General features: G+C 40.4%; 1 protein-coding gene across 1 annotated transcript; it reads left to right on the top strand.

Moving 5' to 3' along the window:
- The first annotated feature begins 8,083 nt into the window (after positions 1–8,083).
- On the top strand, positions 8,084–19,521 carry LOC309697313 (large neutral amino acids transporter small subunit 1-like). Its single transcript, XM_082519144.1, has 11 exons — positions 8,084–8,616; positions 9,105–9,638; positions 9,760–9,885; positions 11,407–11,512; positions 11,599–11,643; positions 12,011–12,134; positions 12,248–12,351; positions 12,545–12,641; positions 16,692–16,841; positions 17,969–18,143; positions 18,367–19,521. Exons 1-11 carry the CDS (start codon positions 8,553–8,555, stop codon positions 18,441–18,443), a joined length of 1,602 nt encoding a protein of 533 aa, XP_082375270.1. The 5' UTR covers positions 8,084–8,552; the 3' UTR covers positions 18,444–19,521.
- The last annotated feature ends 441 nt before the right edge of the window (positions 19,522–19,962 follow it).

Raw genomic sequence — 19,962 nt, 5'->3', positions numbered from 1 at the left:
AGAAAGCCATCAAAGAAACAGGAAAAAAGAGGAAATTATTTACATTCTCCCCGCCTGAGTAAGACTGACAGACTGAAATATCTTTTAAATGTAAGCTTGTCATATCAGCAGCTAGAACCTTTGAGAAACGTCTACAAAGCAGCGGAGCAATTTCAAGCCCACCTCACACTGAAACTGGGGCAATTAGCTCATTCTTACTCTTTAAAATCCCTCCCCCGGCGCACAACCTGAAAGAACCTGGGAAGTTTAAGCCCCAACTTTGCACCAAGCAGCTAATAGCTCGCATTCACCGTCTATTTTCATTCGTCAGAGCGCGTAGCAGGTCGCATTGGACTCGTACAGCAAATAAGCTTTTTAAGTTGTGGATTCTTTTGCACTTTGTGTTCGAGAGCTAATCATCATTAAGCTTAAGATATGTACAATAAACCTCACACTGGAGGATTTCCTTTGAGAGCTGACACTGTTTTACTGCATTACACTTATTATCCACAGGTTGGCTTTGAGAAGGTTCATTGTAGCACGTTGTCTCTCATTATAGCATTAGTCAGATCATTTGTAAGAAATGAAGTACTTTGTACATTAAGTCTGAGTTTCTCACATGATTATAATAAAATATAAATCTTATGCCCTGCTGGTGGATGGGATGAAACCCAATGTCTGCTTCCTGAGAAAAAGCAAAGGTTCCTTTTTTGATTTAAACTATAGGAAAGGAAGACGGTGACGGCAGGAGGTCCTTTACAGCTGGAAAGAAATCGTTCTTTCACTTCAGAGCTCACGCCACAGTCCTTCCCTGCTGCTATTTTTCTCCCCGGTGACTGCAGGACTTCTGCAAGATGCAAGGGACAGAACAACCACCAGCTATGTGGCCTATATATATGTTCCACTGTGTCTGTAAGGCATGAATTCAGACATAAACTCAGGCAGCATGGATTTCAGTCTCCACAGAAACCTATATAAAGCACATTAATGGTCTTTTAAAAATTTCCATGTGTGAATTGTGCAAAAGATAACAAATATCTATTAGACAGTACTGCAGATGCAAAATTAGGTAAGTCGGGAAGTGCATTAATTGCCTGTAAATGAATTCTGTTTGTGATGTTTGGCAACCATTAGCAGACCGTCTATGACGCTAATGTGCCCGAGTGTCACTACACAGTCATTTGATCAATTAGGAGCTTATTTGCAAGTGTCTGTGCATGCATATCATTAAAAAATTAGTGGGGAAAACTGTTGAGCACCAGATGAAGAAGGATAAACAGGCTAAGGAGACATGACGAGAAGGGACAAGGCGGAGTACGTGAAGAGACTGGGACAGACTGGCAGAGGAAAATCAGGGTCAACTGTCAAGAAGCGTTGAGGCTGAAAGAAAGCAAAGTCAAGTAGAAACCCTGATCTCTGAGTCCTTCATATTCGACACGCATATGCTCACAGACCAGTGGGCAGACATCTGCTAAGCTGTAGCATAACAGAAGGAAGGAGAGAATACAGAAATGGATACAGTTACATATCATGTTGCTGTTTCCAGGCCTGCTTAGTGACGGCTGATCAAGGAGGGATTACTGACAGCCCAGGGCAGATGATATATTTCTGGAATTAGAAGGCGTTTGATCTGTCTTATCAGATGGGCTCTACTGCCTACTTTCATTGGTCACACATTTACATTAGAAGCAGATGACACAAACAAAGACGGAGGAGGATAGTGGCTCATAAACACAAAAGCCATGTAGCTTTTTGGATTTTTTTTTCTCTTTTCAGTGCTGTGGAGCTGCAAAACACAACGTGATTAGGTTTAAGTCAGAGCTATTTCATTTTATACATCATAATCATTAATCTTCCCTGCGAGCAGCGGAGTGTGTATATTGGGTTGCTAAAGGGCTTTGCAACCACAGAGATGCCAGTGGAGACAATCCTGGAAGCATATAATTACATCTGTCTAACAAAGCTTCACATCACTGAAAAATGACCTTCAGATATTTGTGATTGTATTTTTTGGGGTGGAAATAGAGGCAGCATCACAGTGTGTTAATTATATACTGAGTCACAAGCTGGACAGTTTGCCTAGACAAAATATACAAGAGCACCCTCACAGTAATGGAGCAGTTCAAGAGGAAGCGAGAGCCCAGAGCACCGCAGTGAAAAGCCCACTCGCTCACAGACATATTATATGAAAAACTAGGAGAAAAAATGGTAAAAACACAGTACAGCACTGAAGAGAAGAAGAAAGGGGGCGGCAAAGTAAATCCAATTTGGAACATCATTATCTTCCAGAGGCTGAGCGGGGTTATCGGAGGGAAATGTGAGAGCTTTTGGTGGAGGAGGGCTCATGAAAAGCATCATGAAGAAAAATGTGAAACAGAGAGGAAAGCCAGCGGGTGATGGCAGCTGGAGGTGGTTGTGCTCTGAAGTGTTAGAGGGATGTTTAATTTGCACCATAAAATATGGGAAAAATTAGTGATGAAGACAGGAGGAAAATAAATGAGTAAAGAAACAGGACATGAAACTTTTCGAATGAAACATTATGAGATAGAGGAAATATCCAAATGTTTGTGGACATCTCTATTTTACGGTGCTGTCTTTTTCCTGTTTTGAATGAGGTCCGTACAGAAATGCCAAAAATAACAACTGTGCTCTAAATGCAACATACATAATGTAGATTCATACATCTACATTGTACTGCATGTGAGTTTGTTTTTAACTTTGGGGCAATTTTTTTAAGACCCAATTGTTCTGATGTTCTGCTTCACTTTGGGTCATTTAAAAGTGCATTCACCATGAAGCTATTAATGCTTCTCCTAATTCATATAGTAGCAACAATAAAAAGAGGTATCTGCAGTATAGGACGTGTAGGATGGAGTGTAGGCAGGATGCTTGGAGGACAACAAAAGGATACGTAGAGGAAAATGCACAAGAGAGCACGCGAGAGAAAAAAGATGTAATGATTAAAAAAAGCATAATTCAGACCAGAGTGAAGCAGCCTGTGAAATAAGATTACACATAGGAGATAGCTGTAAGTGAGAAGAAAGCCGGAAGCATCAAAGTAACAATGAAGGGCTGTAAAAATAGCAAAGACAAAAATAAATGAAAGCAATCCAAGAAAAACATGGAAAACAACATAAAAAAGAAATGATAGACTCAGATTCGTAGGCCATCACACAAAGCAAACTGTAAGAGAGACAGGAGGATATTACACTGATTAAAAAAAGAATTAACTGGGATTTTTTTTTTTTTTTTTGTGGGGGGGGGGGCAAGCTGAGTGACCTGGTCAAACAAGAAATCCCCTAGACACCAACATGTCTGAGAAATGAGCTCATGAAACTGAAAAACAGATAAGAAACAAAGCCATGGATCTGCCGGTCTGGAAAAGATTACAAAGCCATTTTAAAGGCTTTGGGACTCCAGTGAACCACAGCGAGAGCCGTTATCAACAAATGGAGGAAACTTGGAACAATGGTGACCCTTCCCCGGAGTGACCGTCCTACCAAAATGACTCCAAGAGCGTGTCAACAACTCATCCAGGAGCCCACAAAAGAACCCAGAACAATGGAAGAACTGCGGGCCTCGCTTCAGTTAAGATCAGAGTTCATGATTCAACAATAAGAAAAAGACTGGACAAAAATGGCATCAACGAGAGAGCTCCAAGGAAAAAAACAACACAAATTTCCCAACAAACAACTTAATGATCTGCAAGATTTTGGGGAAAATATTGATGCAGCTGCATGCATGCAGTTGCATCAATGCAACTCTGAAATACAGCTTTCAAATTAAGACGCAGCTTTCTAGACCAGCCCCCAACAAAGTCCTGCTCTGCAGACTTCTTCACATACAGTCAAAATGTTCTTGCTCTGTGAATGATGTTTTTTTTTTTCTACATCCTGTTAAGTTAAAAGACACTCTTTAGGCTCATTCGCCACCGTTTTCTTAAAATAATCACTTCCTCTATCAGTGTTTTGGGGACTGTAGCCTATGATAGCAGGAAAAGCGAGTACACAATGGACAGGACTCCAGTCTACTGTAATATGGTAATGATAATATTCACTGCTTGTAACATTACATCACTTGTCTTAGATAAATCCAGGAGATTTTAATGGAATTGTTAGTCATGCTATAGATAAGGTGTGATATTTTCTTCCAGCCTGTGTGTTTTTAAATGCCTTAATGAAGCATTACCTACTAGGCTGAACTGTAGAGTAAGGAAGAATTATAATGATTATTTTTCACAGCTGTTTGGCCCCTTAAGACCTTCTGATGTTCTTACAACAGCGGGAACACAAGCAATTAATATTGCTCAAACGGTTTAGTTTGTATCCACTGGATATTCCTAAAATGATAAACAAGTTCACACTGTGTTTATAAATGTTACTGACAAGTCACTTGAAATTTTACTTTTTTAATATATTGCTGAGGCATTTACATTTGAGTTTTCCTCTTTATATTTTTAGTGGGAAAATACTGTAAATGTAATATTATAATAAAGTTGCTAAAATGGATTTATTGGACCAGCTACACCAAATGCAAATCTATCAGCCATAAACATATGACGTGCTTCATACTGTTTTCGTGCGGGCAATGATCCTAACTTTGGATTGGATAATAGTTTAAAGCACGTTTACACGCTTTTGCCACGCAGGATGCTTACTCTCTGGGTTTCAGAGCTTTGAAACAGAATAAAAGAAGAGTTGAGAAGAAAAGGTGGAAGGAGAGTAGTCTGAATTGGGTTCTGGAGCTGTACTCCACCTCATACATCGCACTCATTCGCCAGCCGCGAGTGATTCCAAGCCAGCGAGCACCACATCCACCGGAGGAGCTGATAAACTGCTCCACCTGGCTTCTCCTGTGAGACGTGCTCGCGTCGGCGCCACTATTTCTGTTCACTCGCTCACCCGAATCAGGTGATGCCCTGCAAGAGCAGCTATTGGCTCTTGTCTCAGACCTTCCCCGAGGTAACTGGAGGAGTGACGAGCACTCTGCACGTGACCTCTACAATGAGCTTCCTCCCACCGGAAGACGTAAGCAACACTGGATGTTATTTATATAGGGACGAATCTGACGGTAGCCTTTGTTACGGTGCGAGGACTCCTCCCTAAATAAAAGCCGTGTATGACATAAAGTGTTGCTTTATTGTAAGAATAAATTATATTCGCTAATTTTGCATCCGAAATGACCTGTCCATTGAAACGATGGGAAAAATGGTGCTGAGGCATGCTGGGAAACAAGGCATGCTGGGAAACAAGGCATGCTGGGAAAGAGACCACCTCAGACGAATCAAATGGCTTCTTCAGAGACAGCATAATGATATTAGACCTGGCCTCATTAAAATACCTTTATAAACAACGTACTGCTATTTATAAAGACACTGTCAGTGCGCTAATATAAATGATAATTCCACTGAAAACGGGAAAAATAACAAGGGATAAAAATGCAAATTATTTCTTCTTAAATTATCATAATACAAATTAGTAAATTAAGTCAGCTCTGAATTTATGCATGTGTGCGTAACACACGGCGTTTGTGTGGAGTTTATTGTCTTAGATGTGGTGTTTTGAATAATTTACAGCAATTATAATGGAATTTTCTGAAAAGCTAAAAGGGATGTTAGTGTCCCTCCAGCCCCCCGGGGACATTACTGCGTTTACTGAATTATTTAAAAGTGATACACTAGACGTGGGTACAGCGTCTAGTGTAAAAAAAAAACACCCCCTCTGGCCCCTTGATATTTACCTATTACTGCGCCTTTAACATTTCCCATGATGCCCCGCGGCTTTGATCCGTTCAAATTGAGCTCCTTACAAACAAGAGGAGACGCTCTTTCTGGGACAGAACAGCTGAGACATATTCACTCTCATTTTGTAAAATAGTTGTTAACACTGATACAGCTGTTCATATTTTTTGAGACACCGCGATGTTGAACATGTGCCGCCTGCCCCTCTATTTATGCGCCGCTTCCTGCTGATGACATCCGGGCATTCAGAAGGCTTGCACTCTGGGCTACATACAGGGAACCTGGTTTCTCCTCTCTTCGCCCAGGGGAAAGTCCCCGGACACCTGGCAGAAAGTGCCCTGGCTGGAAACCAGGATCGATCTGCGCTCCACCACTAGTGAGCTGAGATGTTCTGCTGAACTGAGCTCGGTGATCGCAGGTCGAATTTGTCAGCGTTGATAGTTATGCAAGAGAGCTGCTAGTAACGCCTTAACAGAACGGGGCTCATTCTCCGAATGCTTCTTTTATAGTTCACTTCGTCCAAGCATGTCTGTGAATATATGGGCCCACTTTTACTTCACGTACTTTTGCGGTTTGGAGCAACAGGTGCAGTCAATATAATAATAGGTCCTTATAAACATGAATGAAAAATGGTAAGGCTGCAGTTTCCTTACGGTAAGGTTCCTAATTACTGTTCATTTAGACATTCCCTCCTGTTTAGCATTTCTACCATTTAAAATATAAGAAAAGCTTATAAAACAATATAGTTTTTATAGATTAAAACAGTCTGAAGTGATTTATTTTAACAACAAATATGCCAGGTCTAGGGTGTAAGGATTTCTCTGATTTATTTATTTTGTAGTGTTGGCCATATTTATTTATTTGATCAAACAAATTGTTAAGATGTTCCTGTAAGTTCCTCAGTAAGTTTCCCTGAGCTTTTAAAAAACAGACAAATCCTGTTTAAGCACCGTGAGTTTGACCAGGTTCATCTTCAGAAAGAAGAAAAATATATCTCAGGTTTTGAATTGTGTTTAGGGCTCCACCTTGCGGTGAAATATTGGACATGCAACTCATTAGCGCCGAGCACAGGGCTCATACAATAAATCCAGGCATATATTAGGCAAATCAATCTGAGAGTCGGATTTATTTCCATATAATCAGACATAGTTGTAAAACGTTTTATTGTATGGGGTACTTTGTGCATATAGGTATTGGGGGGCTTTAGGTTGCAGGATTTGATATTTACAACCTACTTTAGAAAAAGAAAAGCTTGTGAGAAATACTCCCATATTTAAGCAGAAATGCTGGTGAATTAAGCAAGGCCTTCTCTGAAAAAGGCACTGATGCCCTAAAATCTGTATGTTATTTGGTTCGTTACTCATGCAATGTGAACTAATGCTCCCATTCAAGCACAGATGCAGACTTCTGTGCAGATGCTGATATCAGCCAGGTGCTCCCTCTTTTGATAGTTTGTGATTTTCCCAAAAAAATATTTTTCACACTTTCCTCGTCAGCCCCCCTGAATATTTTTTTTAACTAACATAGAGCTGTTTGTCTGAGGCCAGACCTCAGGCCGGAGAACTTGTCACTGAACATTAAAGGTGTTGTTCACAGCAGATCTCTGTTCAGTCTGATGGAGTTTGAGCAGTGTTGCGAAGAAGAATGGAGTCTAAGTGAAACCACTCCACATAAGGTCAAAACAAGGATGGCAGCCAAAGGTGAATATTTAGGCAATAACTGACTATAAAGAGCTTTTTTGTGAATTATTGCCAAAAAAATGAATGCAAGGGAGATGCTTAGCAGCGCTACATGCACCCACGAGAAGCAATTTTATGTTAACAAACATTATTTTAAATATGCCTTACAATGACTTTGAACATAAGTGTATTTTTTGATATAACGATTCAAAATAACACCTTCCCAATTAAATATGGAGTTTAAATATTATGCAAATCATCGCACTTAAATTTTATTTACATGTACTTTAGAATCCCAATTTCTTCTTCTTTCTGATAAAACATGCATACCCTACAAGCACCAATAACTTCAGGCCAAATCCTTTCCCCAATTGATTGTAAAAGTCACTCCTGATGAGTAATTATGATATTGTAATTTTTGTTGAGTATGGTCCAGTTTAAACACCTTGTAACCCATAAAAGAATACAGGAACATAAACGAGCTTCGTCATTGTTATTATACACTGTCTGCACTCAAAATGGCCAATGGATCTCCATTTTCTTTGTGATCTCACCTTTCAGGCAGAATAAAGACAGTTTGTTTTTTTCCATTTGGTCCCCAGTAGGGAGGGAAACCAGCTCTACAGCATTTATTCTAATCGCCTCTGACATGAAAGCACCCAGTGACACACATAGGCATACTGTATACTGCAGGATTAGGCAGTACACAAAAAGATTACAGCGTCACATGGTATTCCTTCCAAATGGTGCCTTCTCACAACCTACTTCCCCCTCTTAGGTATCCCATCATTCCCTGGAATGGGCGTAGGCTCACGCAGCAGCAGCAGCAGCAGCAGCATCACAAAGGTTCAGCTCCTCCCTGCTGTGTGCTTGATATAGGATGGGAGGGAGAGAGGGAGCGAGAGAGACAGAGAGGATCAGGCACAGATGAATTGTAGTCTGAGTGACGGAAGCAGTGTGGGCACATGTGAGTGAGAGAGGACGAATCAGGAAGTAGAGAGACCTGCGCGCGCGCGCGCGTGTGTGTGTGTGTCCGGGAGAGAGAGACCGACAGAGTGTAAATCAACAGAAAGAGGAAGAGGACATAAAGAAAGGAAGAAAAAGGGCTGCAGGAGGAAGCAGACAAGACAAGGGGTCTCAGACTGAGAGGGAAGATGGCTGAGCCGGAGCTGAAATCGAGAGGCAGCCGAGAGAGCGTCGCTAAGGAGAAGATGGGGGGTAGGTACAGTGCATGCTCACGCACCTCTAACTGCCACATGGTGCAGCGCTGCATTATTCCACCATGCGCTCTGATGCAACATTGATGATGCAAGAGTAGAATTGTAGAGTTGATGCTGAGGAGATGCTTTCATGGTAGCAGGTGACAGGTGTGGACAAATGGCACATATTAGGAACGTGGGTATGAAAACACAACTATCAGATGCAGTGTGTGTTTACACGGATAGAAAGAGTTCAATAAGGACAGCAGGTTCAGAAGGAAAATCTCATAGGTGCTGATTTCCAAAAATGTCTATTTTTAAAAAATTATATGAATTCTTCCTTTAGTAACACAAGAGTTTGTTTGTTTTTATTAATCATAGTTTTTCAAAGTAACCAGTGCCTAAAACAACTCAGCGAGAAAGCTTGTAAATTCTTTTCATTTGTCTGAAAATGAGCCAGACTCTGTAATTTGACTGTCTCCCCTTCTGCTGTCCTCTCACCACCAGCGACTGGAGCAGAGCCTGAGCAAGATGGTCTCATTGTGGAGCAGCCAGCATCTCCATCTGACCCCGTGGGTTCTCCGCCTGCTGCCACAGGTTCCACCAACAGCCTGCCAGGCAAGGGGGAGAAGATTGAACTCAAACGCAGCATCACCCTCTTCAACGGTGTCGGAATGATCATCGGCACCATCATCGGCTCGGGCATTTTCGTCACTCCCACAGGTGTTGTCAAAGAGACCGGCTCTGCTGGGCTCTCTCTGATCGTTTGGTCCGCCTGTGGAGTGATATCCACCATGGGTGCTCTGTGCTACGCAGAGCTGGGTACAACTATTGTCAAGTCAGGAGGAGACTACACTTACATCCTGGAGGTATATGGCGAACTGGCTGCCTTTCTGAAGCTGTGGGTGGAGATGCTCATCATCCGGCCGTCGTCGCAGTATGTGGTGTCACTGGTGTTTGCGACCTACCTTCTGAAACCTCTCTACCCCAACTGCGTCGTGCCCGACAGCGCAGCCAAGCTCATTGCCTGCCTATGTCTTAGTGAGTACATGATGTTGGTGGGCTTTCTTAGGTCAAATACACATTTTAGACACTTCATTGCAGCTGGTCATTCACCAGATTCTTGATTGTAGTGTGTTTTGTGTCTCCCCGCTGCTTGTAGCCTCCCTGACATTTGTAAACTGTATCAGTGTGAAAGCAGCAACCAAGGTCCAGGACTTGTTCACCGCTTCCAAATTGATAGCCTTGATCATCATCATCCTCTTTGGCTTCATTCAGATTTCCACAGGTGAGTGGCAAAATACCACAGAACAAACCAAGTCAGCTGCATGACTGCAGGCTGTTGAGAACAAATCTTATGCCTTCATCACAAGACTTATTAATTTTTAACAGAGAAGTAAAATAAGCTTCAGGTCAAAGCTGGAAAAACAGGTTTTGTGAGTGTAATAAAATCTAAATCCTCAACAATATTTAACCTACTTTAATAGTCAGTAAAAAATGCTCAAAAAGTGTCCTCACTTTGAACCTGTCATTTCAGATCTGCTCGTAAACATGCAGCTTCCCTTCATTGTGTTGGAAACACAGCTCCTTTGTCTTCAATATTTTAGTTGGAGTAATTATGGAACTAACAGCATGCCTGTAAAGTAAATGCCATTGCATTATGTGGCTTTTTGCAAACTATATAGTAGCATCAATTATTATGATTCTCGTCTTTACACGACATCTATGTGAGGTTTACTTCTTTTATCTCCAATGGTAAACAAGTTGTTAACGAGCGCTAATGAGCCTAACGAAGCAGACTGCTTTGCTTTCAGCTTGTTAGCACACTTACTGAGTCGGAACACAGAGCTTGTCTGTCTAGAGCCACGTGATTGAGCCTGAGCAGACATGAACATGGGCATCAGAACGTGCCAGGATGGTTTTGATCGTGCAAATGAAACTGCAATGAAATGAAAATGTACAGAAAATAAGGTGACTATACAGACAGTAATTTACTGCCTGAAATATTGGCATTGTAGTAACATTTTTCTATATGATAGCCCTAAGCGTGTGGGTTCACGTGTGCTGTCTAAGACTGTAAAAGCAACGCACGTTAATCCGTCCGAGCTGTGCCATTCACAATACAAGACAGCGTGGCCACACTTGCTCCACGCTGCATCTGCTGCTCCTCTCCTTACACAAGGCCACGCCTACCACCTTTGTGCGCCATACTCTGTTACCATGGAAACTAGGCAGTGAAGCTTGCCGGCTGTTGTCACACTTTTTCAGCAGACCAGCAAGAGAACAGAGTTGGAAAATAATAAGGAGGGTCATTACCATCTGAAAGCGACAGGTAGAGGGAGAGAGACACCAAAATGCCAGGCTCTCTCTCTCTGTCTCACACACACACACACACACACACACACACACACACACACACACACACACACACACATTGGATTCATTGACTGCAGTGTATTGTGTAAATGAATTGAAGTTTACTTATGAGAACATTTTTCTTCTCATATTTAAATGTCAACTGATCGTGATTCTGTACCCCAGAGGAGATGCTCCTTTGTTTATTGTGCATAAATAGTGAATTGTCCTGACACAATATTGCGTTTTGCTTCTGTTATTACCATGGTACATTGACAAGCATGTCAAAGGGCAGGCATCAACAGGCCGGCCTGGTACAAGAGACAAAATGTGTCGGCAGCACAAAAAGAATCTATTCAATGTCTAAGCACATAACTCCTCCAGGCGCTACACCTGGCAGTGGGAGAACTGCTTCCCTTTCAGATGTTTTCTTCTTCTTTCTGTATGTGACCAGGTGATGTGCCATATCTGACCCCAGAAAAGGCGTTTGAAGGGAGCAAACTGGGAGTTGGGAATATTGTCCTGGCTCTGTACAGCGGTCTCTTTGCTTTTGGAGGCTGGTGAGGGTCATAAAATTGAATTATTTTTAGCTTCTGTTTGTTTTTGCTTGAAAGATTTATGACCTCTTTGCTATTCACCCCCCCAGGAATTACCTGAATTATGTAACGGAGGAGATGATCAACCCAGAGAGGTGACTTAAATGTAATGACGGTTGTTTTGGTGATGATGGCACAGACTGTCTTGCAAATATCTGCCAAGAGCATGGTTGCTCTCATCCAGGACTGAGCTTGTCTATCATCAGTCCACAGAGATAAAGTATCCAAGCGATACTGACATAATCTGAACTATGAACTAAATATGAACTAAAATATTACATTTTCCAAAAAAATGTGATAATAATGATTTATAAAATTCAGTAAAATTATGCAGTCGTGTTCCTCACTGCATACCCTGCATGAATTCAGTCCCATCTCATAACACAGTCTGATATTACCAGAACATAGTGTTACACGCTGTTGTTTTTTTCCTCAAATGACCTTCGACCTTTCACCCCATAGGAACTTGCCCCTGTCCATCATCATATCCATGCCTATAGTCACGGTGGTATATGTTCTAACCAACCTGGCCTACTTCACCACCATCTCTCCTCAAGTCATGATTGAGTCAGAGGCTGTTGCTGTGGTGAGTGTACTGCTTTTCTTTAATATGATGTGTTTCATCCTCAACTGGGACATGCATATTGGTTGTTTGTGGTCACAAATTCTCCTCATCTGCTTTTTCTTTCTGTTCTGCAGAGTTTTGGGGAGTACCATCTTGGTGTGATGTCCTGGCTCATTCCTGTCTTTGTGGGACTGTCCTGCTTTGGTGCAGTCAATGGATCACTCTTTACTTCAGCGCGGTGTGTGTTTGCATGTGTACAATGAAACATAAGACAGCATTTTATACATTTAGTATTAATAGTTTAACCTCTTAAGCCCCAACGCACCCTGATAGGGGGGCAAAAGGCAGGAGATCAGGTGGGCATGGGGCTTAAGAAATTAAAGTCTCCGTATTTTTGGAATAAATAATGTTTTAAGAAATTTCTCTTCTAGTTTGTTCTATGCTGGAGCTCGAGAGGGTCAACTCCCTGCTGCTCTGGGGTTGGTCCACACAGACCTGTTCACACCAGTGCCATCCCTCATATTCACAGTAAGAAACCTGATACTTTCAGTGACATTTTACCAGCTGGCTACCAATAAGATTAGGTTAGTGTGTTAAATCATGTATGATCATTGCTAAAAACCTCAAAAGTGTCCCCATTTTTGAGGTATTATACGGAAGTGTATATAAATCTGTTTTGATGATACAAAACATTTGTGAAGCATTTGTAGAGTTATTTTTGTTCGAGAAAACTATTTCAGTGAAGAGTTACAGTTAAGTCCATAATTTGTTGGATTTTTGTGCATTTTTTATGATCTTGCCTCTGTGCACCACCACAGTAGCTTTTAAATCAGACAGTCAAGATGTGATTGAAGTGCAGACTTGCAGCTTTGATTCAGTGAATTGGACTTTACAACAGTTTTTATACACAGTGCCTCATTTTCAGAGGCTCAAAAGTAATTGGCTGACAAGCAGTTTGAATGTTACTTCATGACAAACTAAGCAGATCTAGTATCTGTGGTTGATTCCAAGTGGTGCATTTTTATTTTCGAGCTCTTATTTAGCTCTTTATTGTCATTTTAAATATCAAAACAACTTCAAACCATCTGACCAAGTCAAGAATAGTCTCAAAGAGGTAGATGCATTATTGTTAGGGTCTACAATCAAGACGGCTTCAAGAAAGTATATACAGAGGGTTTAGAGAAAGGTGCAAACCACTGGTTACACTCAAGAACAGGGAGGTCAGATTAGATTATTACCAGAAAACATCTAAAAGAGACTGCACAGTTCTGAGAAAAAAATTTGGGGGGGGCAAATGAAACCAAGATAAGCTTCTACCAGAGTGAAGGGAAGAGAAAAGTATGGAGAAAAAGAGAAACAGCTCATGATGTGAAGAATACCACATCATCTGTCAAACATGGAGGTGGAGGCACTGTTAGGGTATTGGCATGTATTGCTGCTAGGAGAACTAAGTCACTGGTGTTTATTAATGATGTGAGTGCTGATAGAAACAGCAGGGTGAATTGTGAAGTGTCCAGGGCTACACTTTCTGTTTAGATTCAGCCAAAGCTGCAAAACTGATCAGACAGCGCTTCATGGTGCAAGTGGATAATGACCCAAAAACTGTAAAACCAAGTCAAGAGTTTCTCAAGGCAAAGAAACGGGATATACTTCAAAGGCCAAGTCAGTCACCTAATGTCGACCCAACAAAGCGTGTTTTTTCATTATTAAATAAAAACCTGAATGCTGCAATGAAGCACTGGTAGATAATCTCAGTGGAGAAAGCACAACGTCTGGTGATGTCCACGTGTTCTAAACTTCAGGTGACTAACACACTGACTAAAATCAACCCTTACATTAAAAGTGATATTAACTTGTTCAGTTCATTTTGAGCCTTTGAAATTGGAACTATGTCTAAAAATGGCTCCAGTTCTTAAAGAGTTAATGCAGTCTTCTCAAATTAAGGTCTGCATCAATCACATGTTGATTGTTTGGTTTAAAATTCGCTGTGGTGGTGAACAGTAGCAAAAAAGCACACAAACTACCCATGGGAATATGTCTGTGAAGGTTCTCAGTCATCCAGATCATCGTAGTCTAAGGAGCTTGGAAAGAAAAGCGTCTGGACTTCTTTGAGTTGCTTGAAGACGTTTCACCTCTCATCCAAGAAGCTTCTTCAGTTCTAAGGGTCAATGGTGGGGCGTCCCAGATATAAACCCAGTGGGAGTTTCCCCCCAAAGAGGGACAAAGGACCCCCTGATGATCCTCTACCTAATCACATGAGCCAAGGTGTGAAAGTGTGTGAAAACTCAAAGAAGTCCAGACGCTTGTCTTTCCAAGCTCCTTAGACTACCCATGGGAAGTTAACTGAAAATGGCAGCTTTATTATTGGAAAAACCTCCATTAAATAAACTTTCAAAAAACAAACCAAAACCCTGAACATGAGAACTAAGAACTGAAAAACACTGGGAAACTGGAACTTAAATTAGACCAAAAGAAAACAGACCAGGAACTGAGAACTAGAGATCTAAACAGAGCCATGAGAGAAACACACAGCAGTGAGGGTCTACGCTGCGACAAAGGGCAAAGGAAAACACAGGGCTACGGAGTAACACGGGAATGGAGAGCACAGCTGGGACTAAACAAACATGACGAGATAAAGGGGAAGCAAAGCTTTAAACACTGAACACAGGACATAAGACCTATAAAAATAAAACAGGAAACCAGAGACATTCACAAAGATGTAGACTTGACACCAATGTTCCCTATAAACTGCGCGCGTGCGCACTGCTGGCACGAAAATATGCGTTGCGCACAAAAAAAAAACTAACCTGAATTGAAATTAAAATTAAAACTTTAACAATTCAGTTTTGCAGTGTTAGTCAGTAAGTGACTGGCTGCTCCCGTATGGGATTAGAACGATGCCACCTTATCCAATAGTCCAGCCAATGATGCGATTCACATTCGTATATACGCAGCTAATCAACATCGTTGACAGGCTAACAGCGTTCTTATGTGCCGACACCGGTGTTTTAGCTAGCAAAGCGGCGTGGCTGATGTGGAGCGAAGCCACGTTAATAACGTGTACAACCATTGGAGATGTGAGCAGGACAGACGGAACAATTAACGGGAAACTGTGGACCTTATACCAGTTTTTAAATTGTGTTGATCGGCCATGTAAAACCGGAGTTATGATAAAAATATGCAATGTTTAGTTTTCTTCCTGAATACTGTCGTTGTTTATATTTACTGCCCGAAGAAACGGTAAAAACGGCGTTTTATAAGGAAAACGCTCGAAAGCACTCTCCCTGTGAGAAAAGCCGAAACCAAAAAACCCCACCCTTTCCTATTGGTCGAAAAATGTACCAAGTGATATGGCAACAGATGTTTAGGAAGGGGGTAGTTTTAGGAGTGTTTTGAGATGTGAGAGATTTGCGACGTTTAGCGCAAATCTTGTGTAGTTAGTGTGTAGTGTAGTCAATAGTTTTGTTGTGTGTGTCAGAACAATGAGGTGACTGCTGAATGTTACAGGTGTTACAGCAGTGATACATCTCCTGTTGTCAGGCTTGCAGGTATCAGGCTGTTGTTCTCCTTTATCTCATAGTGGACAGAAATTATTTTTGGAGTGGCACAAATAATTTGTGTGGCATCAAATTTGATGCAGAACAGCTGATTGTTCTGTAAATAGTTTGAGATGTTTGTTTAAAAAACGCCTTGGCTGCATTTTTAGGTAAGCAGCTGCAAAAAACTTTGTCGTTTGCATAACTCAGTTACTTTTTTGAAGAAGTAACTATATAATTAATTGCCCAACATTGATCATTCTATACTGTATTTTGCAGACAGAGAGTTACAGGACTCTCCCAGACCACAGACTCATACTCATAATACAAAAAAAAAATAAAAAAAATAAAAATAGAAAGTTGTGTTTTCAAAATTGGAGTCCAAGTTATTTTTACTTCCAATAGTGTTAACATACTACACAAGATTTTTTTTAAATTTTCATTGTAGGTGGGCTAAAGCAGTTAATTAAAAGTAGTCTAACATAAATGTAAATGCTGTAATTTGATTATTTTAATAAACCATGTAACTTGGATGGATTTGATGCTGGCGTGACCACAGTGCACACGTCTAATGTTGCTCACAGTGGTCCAAGGGACCGCTCAGGGAGTTTGTGTGTTCGCTCAGACACATGAAAAATTAGAGGGAACATTGCTTGACACTGAAACATAGAGACATAACTGACTGAGGAGACAGAAAGAACATGGAGATGAGTGACTAGACGAGGAACACGGGGAAGGCAAAGTAACAGAAACCTAAATCCTAGGACCTAAGAATATAACACAAGCAGAACACAATAAAGAGAACCAAAACAATGAATAACAATAATCAAAGAATAAAAATTAACCAACAAACACAAAACCCTGGGTCACAGACCCAGTACTGTGACACCTACCTGCCTTAAATAACTGCTCTATTCAAGAAAATCACTAAGGAGGATTCAGAAGCCTTGTGTGTGTTTATAATCTATTATCCATCTACTATCTATAATCTAATGTTTCCAGCAAACTAATGCAATCTTTACTCCTTTTTTCATTGTATTAGTGTTTCCTATCGATGATGTATGCCATCTCCCAGGACATCTTCTCTGTCATCAATCTCTTCAGCTTCTTCACCTGGATGTGTGTTGGGATGGCCATCGCTGGCATGATCTGGCTGCGCTTTACCAAACCCGACCTCAGAAGGCCCATTAAGGTGAACGTCTTAGGGGTTAAAGTAGCTGCTCAGTGCGTGTTGCAGAGAAGATCCATTTTGATGGATATGAGTCTCACTGAAAGGTGACCCTAGCCCTACCTTCCTTGTCTGGCAAAACATCAACATGTCTTCTAGTTTCATAAAGCATCTGCTATTTTATTTTTTTTTAGTGAAAGCACCATTGTATCGCTACTCTTGTTATTAGGTGGAACTGGAAACATACTGTTTTTCCAAGACAGGAGGGAGGGGTATTTGGAGGAATACATGATCCTTTGTTTCTATTTCATCATGGGAAAATTACCTTGGCTGACCAGTCTTTCATCTTCTCTTTGGCCCACACTGCTTTCAGCTCAGTTATTTTATAAAATCATCTATAAACATATTAAAAGAGAGAGAGAGAGAGAGAGCTATTTATATGTAAACCATTCATAAAAAATGTCAGTTTCAACCCAGAAAAAAGAAAAACAAACCGTCAGCTCAAGCAGTTTAACTGATAACTGAATGCAATAACAGTATGGAGCTCTTAACATAACAGTTTAGCCAATAATAATTTCTTCATTGTGATCAAATTGTTGGGGACGCTTAAGGAAAAAGGGTAAGCCAGTATGAGAAAAATACTTAAGTAAGAGTACAAATGTATTTAGTATCAACTATAGCACATATCATTGTTTCAAAATCAGATCTTTAGATGAAGTCAGGCATCATTCAACTTTGCATACACAGTCTTATAGTTTGAATTTGTATTGATTTGATTGATTTTTTTTTTTGCATTATTGTCTGATCTGTAAAGTAATCGGTACTGAAAATGTCTTAATATAAAAACTTTAGTAATTATTTGTCTCCTCTTGTTGTTTAATGGAAACAAAGTGGCAGAAAACAGATATCAGTGAAGAAGTTACAGGATCTAAAATCTAAACTTGGGAAGTATTGTCATCAAAATCATTATACATTAGTCTAATCGTTAGCTATAGTTGCATTATTCCAAAGTCCAAATATGATATTTTCTTCTTTTTCAGTGTGTGAGACATCTTCACTCAACAATTATAAACTGTATCTTATCTGCTCACGTCTAATGTAAATCGAAACACATCTTCATCTGTTATGTATTTTGTATTTTCTCTCTGCAGATTTCTCTCTTCATCCCCGTTACTTTTGTGTTGAGCTGCGTCTTCATGATCGTCGTGTCCTTTTGGGCAGCTCCCTTCGAGTGTCTGCTAGGCAGCGGCATTATTCTCACAGGCGTCCCAGCGTACCTACTGGGCTACAAGTGGAAAAAACCCCATGTGGTCAAGAAGATGCTGGGTGAGTTGGAGATTTTCATTTGTTTTTTTTAGAGTGAGGCAAAGGTGGTTTGTTGTGAAATTCCTGTGAGATTATCTGCTCAAGTTCTGCTGTGGGCACCGGTACATTTCCTTTGTTTACATAGTTGGTCCGGAGGACTCAGGCAAAAGACCGATATTTGACCTGTAGTAGCCTAGCAAAGAGAAAACAGACGTGGCTAACGTGACAAGTTGTTTCTCCTCAGAAATCTTCACCATGTTCTGTCAGAAGATCTTCATGTCTGTTCCTGAAGAGAAGGAGCAACATGGGGCGGCTGAATAATGCTGGACAAACCGAGCAAGATGAAAGACTGGGTCAATATTTTTGTCTGGACATTCCTGTAATGTTTACAATCATCCACATGTGATCGGACTTTTTTTGTTTTAACTTTATCTGACCAGGCAGGTAACTGTGAACATATTCAATATTCGCAAGAGTGGCCTGACAAATGGAGGATTTGTTTTATGAATATTTTATGAATACTGCAACTTTTCTGCAAAGAAGACCACCGGGCATTTTACACTCCTTATTATGAATTGATTTTAATATTTCAGCATATCTCCTTAAATGGTCAAACATGCTCTGATGTTCCATGTTAGCTAATGGAAAGCCATCTGTAAGTGTATGACTGCTGCAGGCATATAATTACTTGTGTACTGCAAGTACACAATCAGGAGCTGCAGTGGCCCGTGACATACAGGTATATTTTTCTCCTGAAGTGTACAAATGAATAGCTTAGGTGGGAAAATATATGTCTAATACCACTAACAACCAAACTAGACATAGTATATTATAGTTTAGGGTTTATATTTATAGTTTATATTGTGTTAAAATAAAGGATTTTGCTATAGTTGCTATAATAACGTCACTTAGAGTTTATAACTAAGGTCAGATTTGGAAGAGGAAGAGGTTGTCTAACAAAGCACTTACTTCATTTTCTCATATGGTACTAATGTTTGTGTTAAATAGTAATTCATTCTCACATTTTACTTGATATTGTTTTTTATTTATTGGTAAGATGAACTTGTAGCGCTGTCGTAAAGCACAAGCTAAAGGGAGATGAGAGTGTCTGTGATGTCTGCTTGAGCTGCACTGTGAATCAGGTCTGTTTCTTGTATCATTTCATTCTGATACCTCATCGGCGCCACGTGTGACGATACTCGATGAAAACGATACCAGCATCTCCGCTTGTGCGCCATTGTTGTGAGACAGCGTAGATATGCTCAGATATCGTAGTAGTGTTCGTAGTTAGCCTTAGTGTTTGTACTGAACGTATTTGATGTCTGTGCCAGCCGTGCCAGTGCTGATATTCTATTTCTTTTTGTCACTGTATGACCAAAATGAATGTTGCAACTTTAGAGATGCTGGCTTTGCTTGTAATTTTTGTAGGAAATCAAATCAAATCAAATCAAATCACTTTTTATTGTCACATCACATGTGCAGGCACACTGACACAGCACATGCGAGTGAAATTCTTGTGTGCGAGCCCCACAAGCAACAGAGATGTGCAAACACAACAACACAAACGAGCAAAATACAAGAATGGCCAACCTGAAACTAATAAATATATGTACAATATATAATAGTGTATGCATTCCTGGATGTGTATACTAAATATTTTCCTACGTGTGTGTGTGTGTGTGTGTGTGTGTGTATACACATTTTTACAAATTAAATAGTAAAAAAATAAAATAAAATAAAATAATAATAATAATAATAAAATATATAAAATATACAGAGTTGAATATGTGCAAAACAAGTGGCATTTATATACAGTGTGGAGTGCATAATGTTGAAGTTC

This window comes from Aulonocara stuartgranti, assembly GCF_965226115.1.
Source record: "Aulonocara stuartgranti genome assembly, chromosome: 20".
Taxonomy (NCBI): domain Eukaryota; kingdom Metazoa; phylum Chordata; class Actinopteri; order Cichliformes; family Cichlidae; genus Aulonocara; species Aulonocara stuartgranti.
This window is presented reverse-complemented; position numbering and strand designations above follow the sequence as displayed.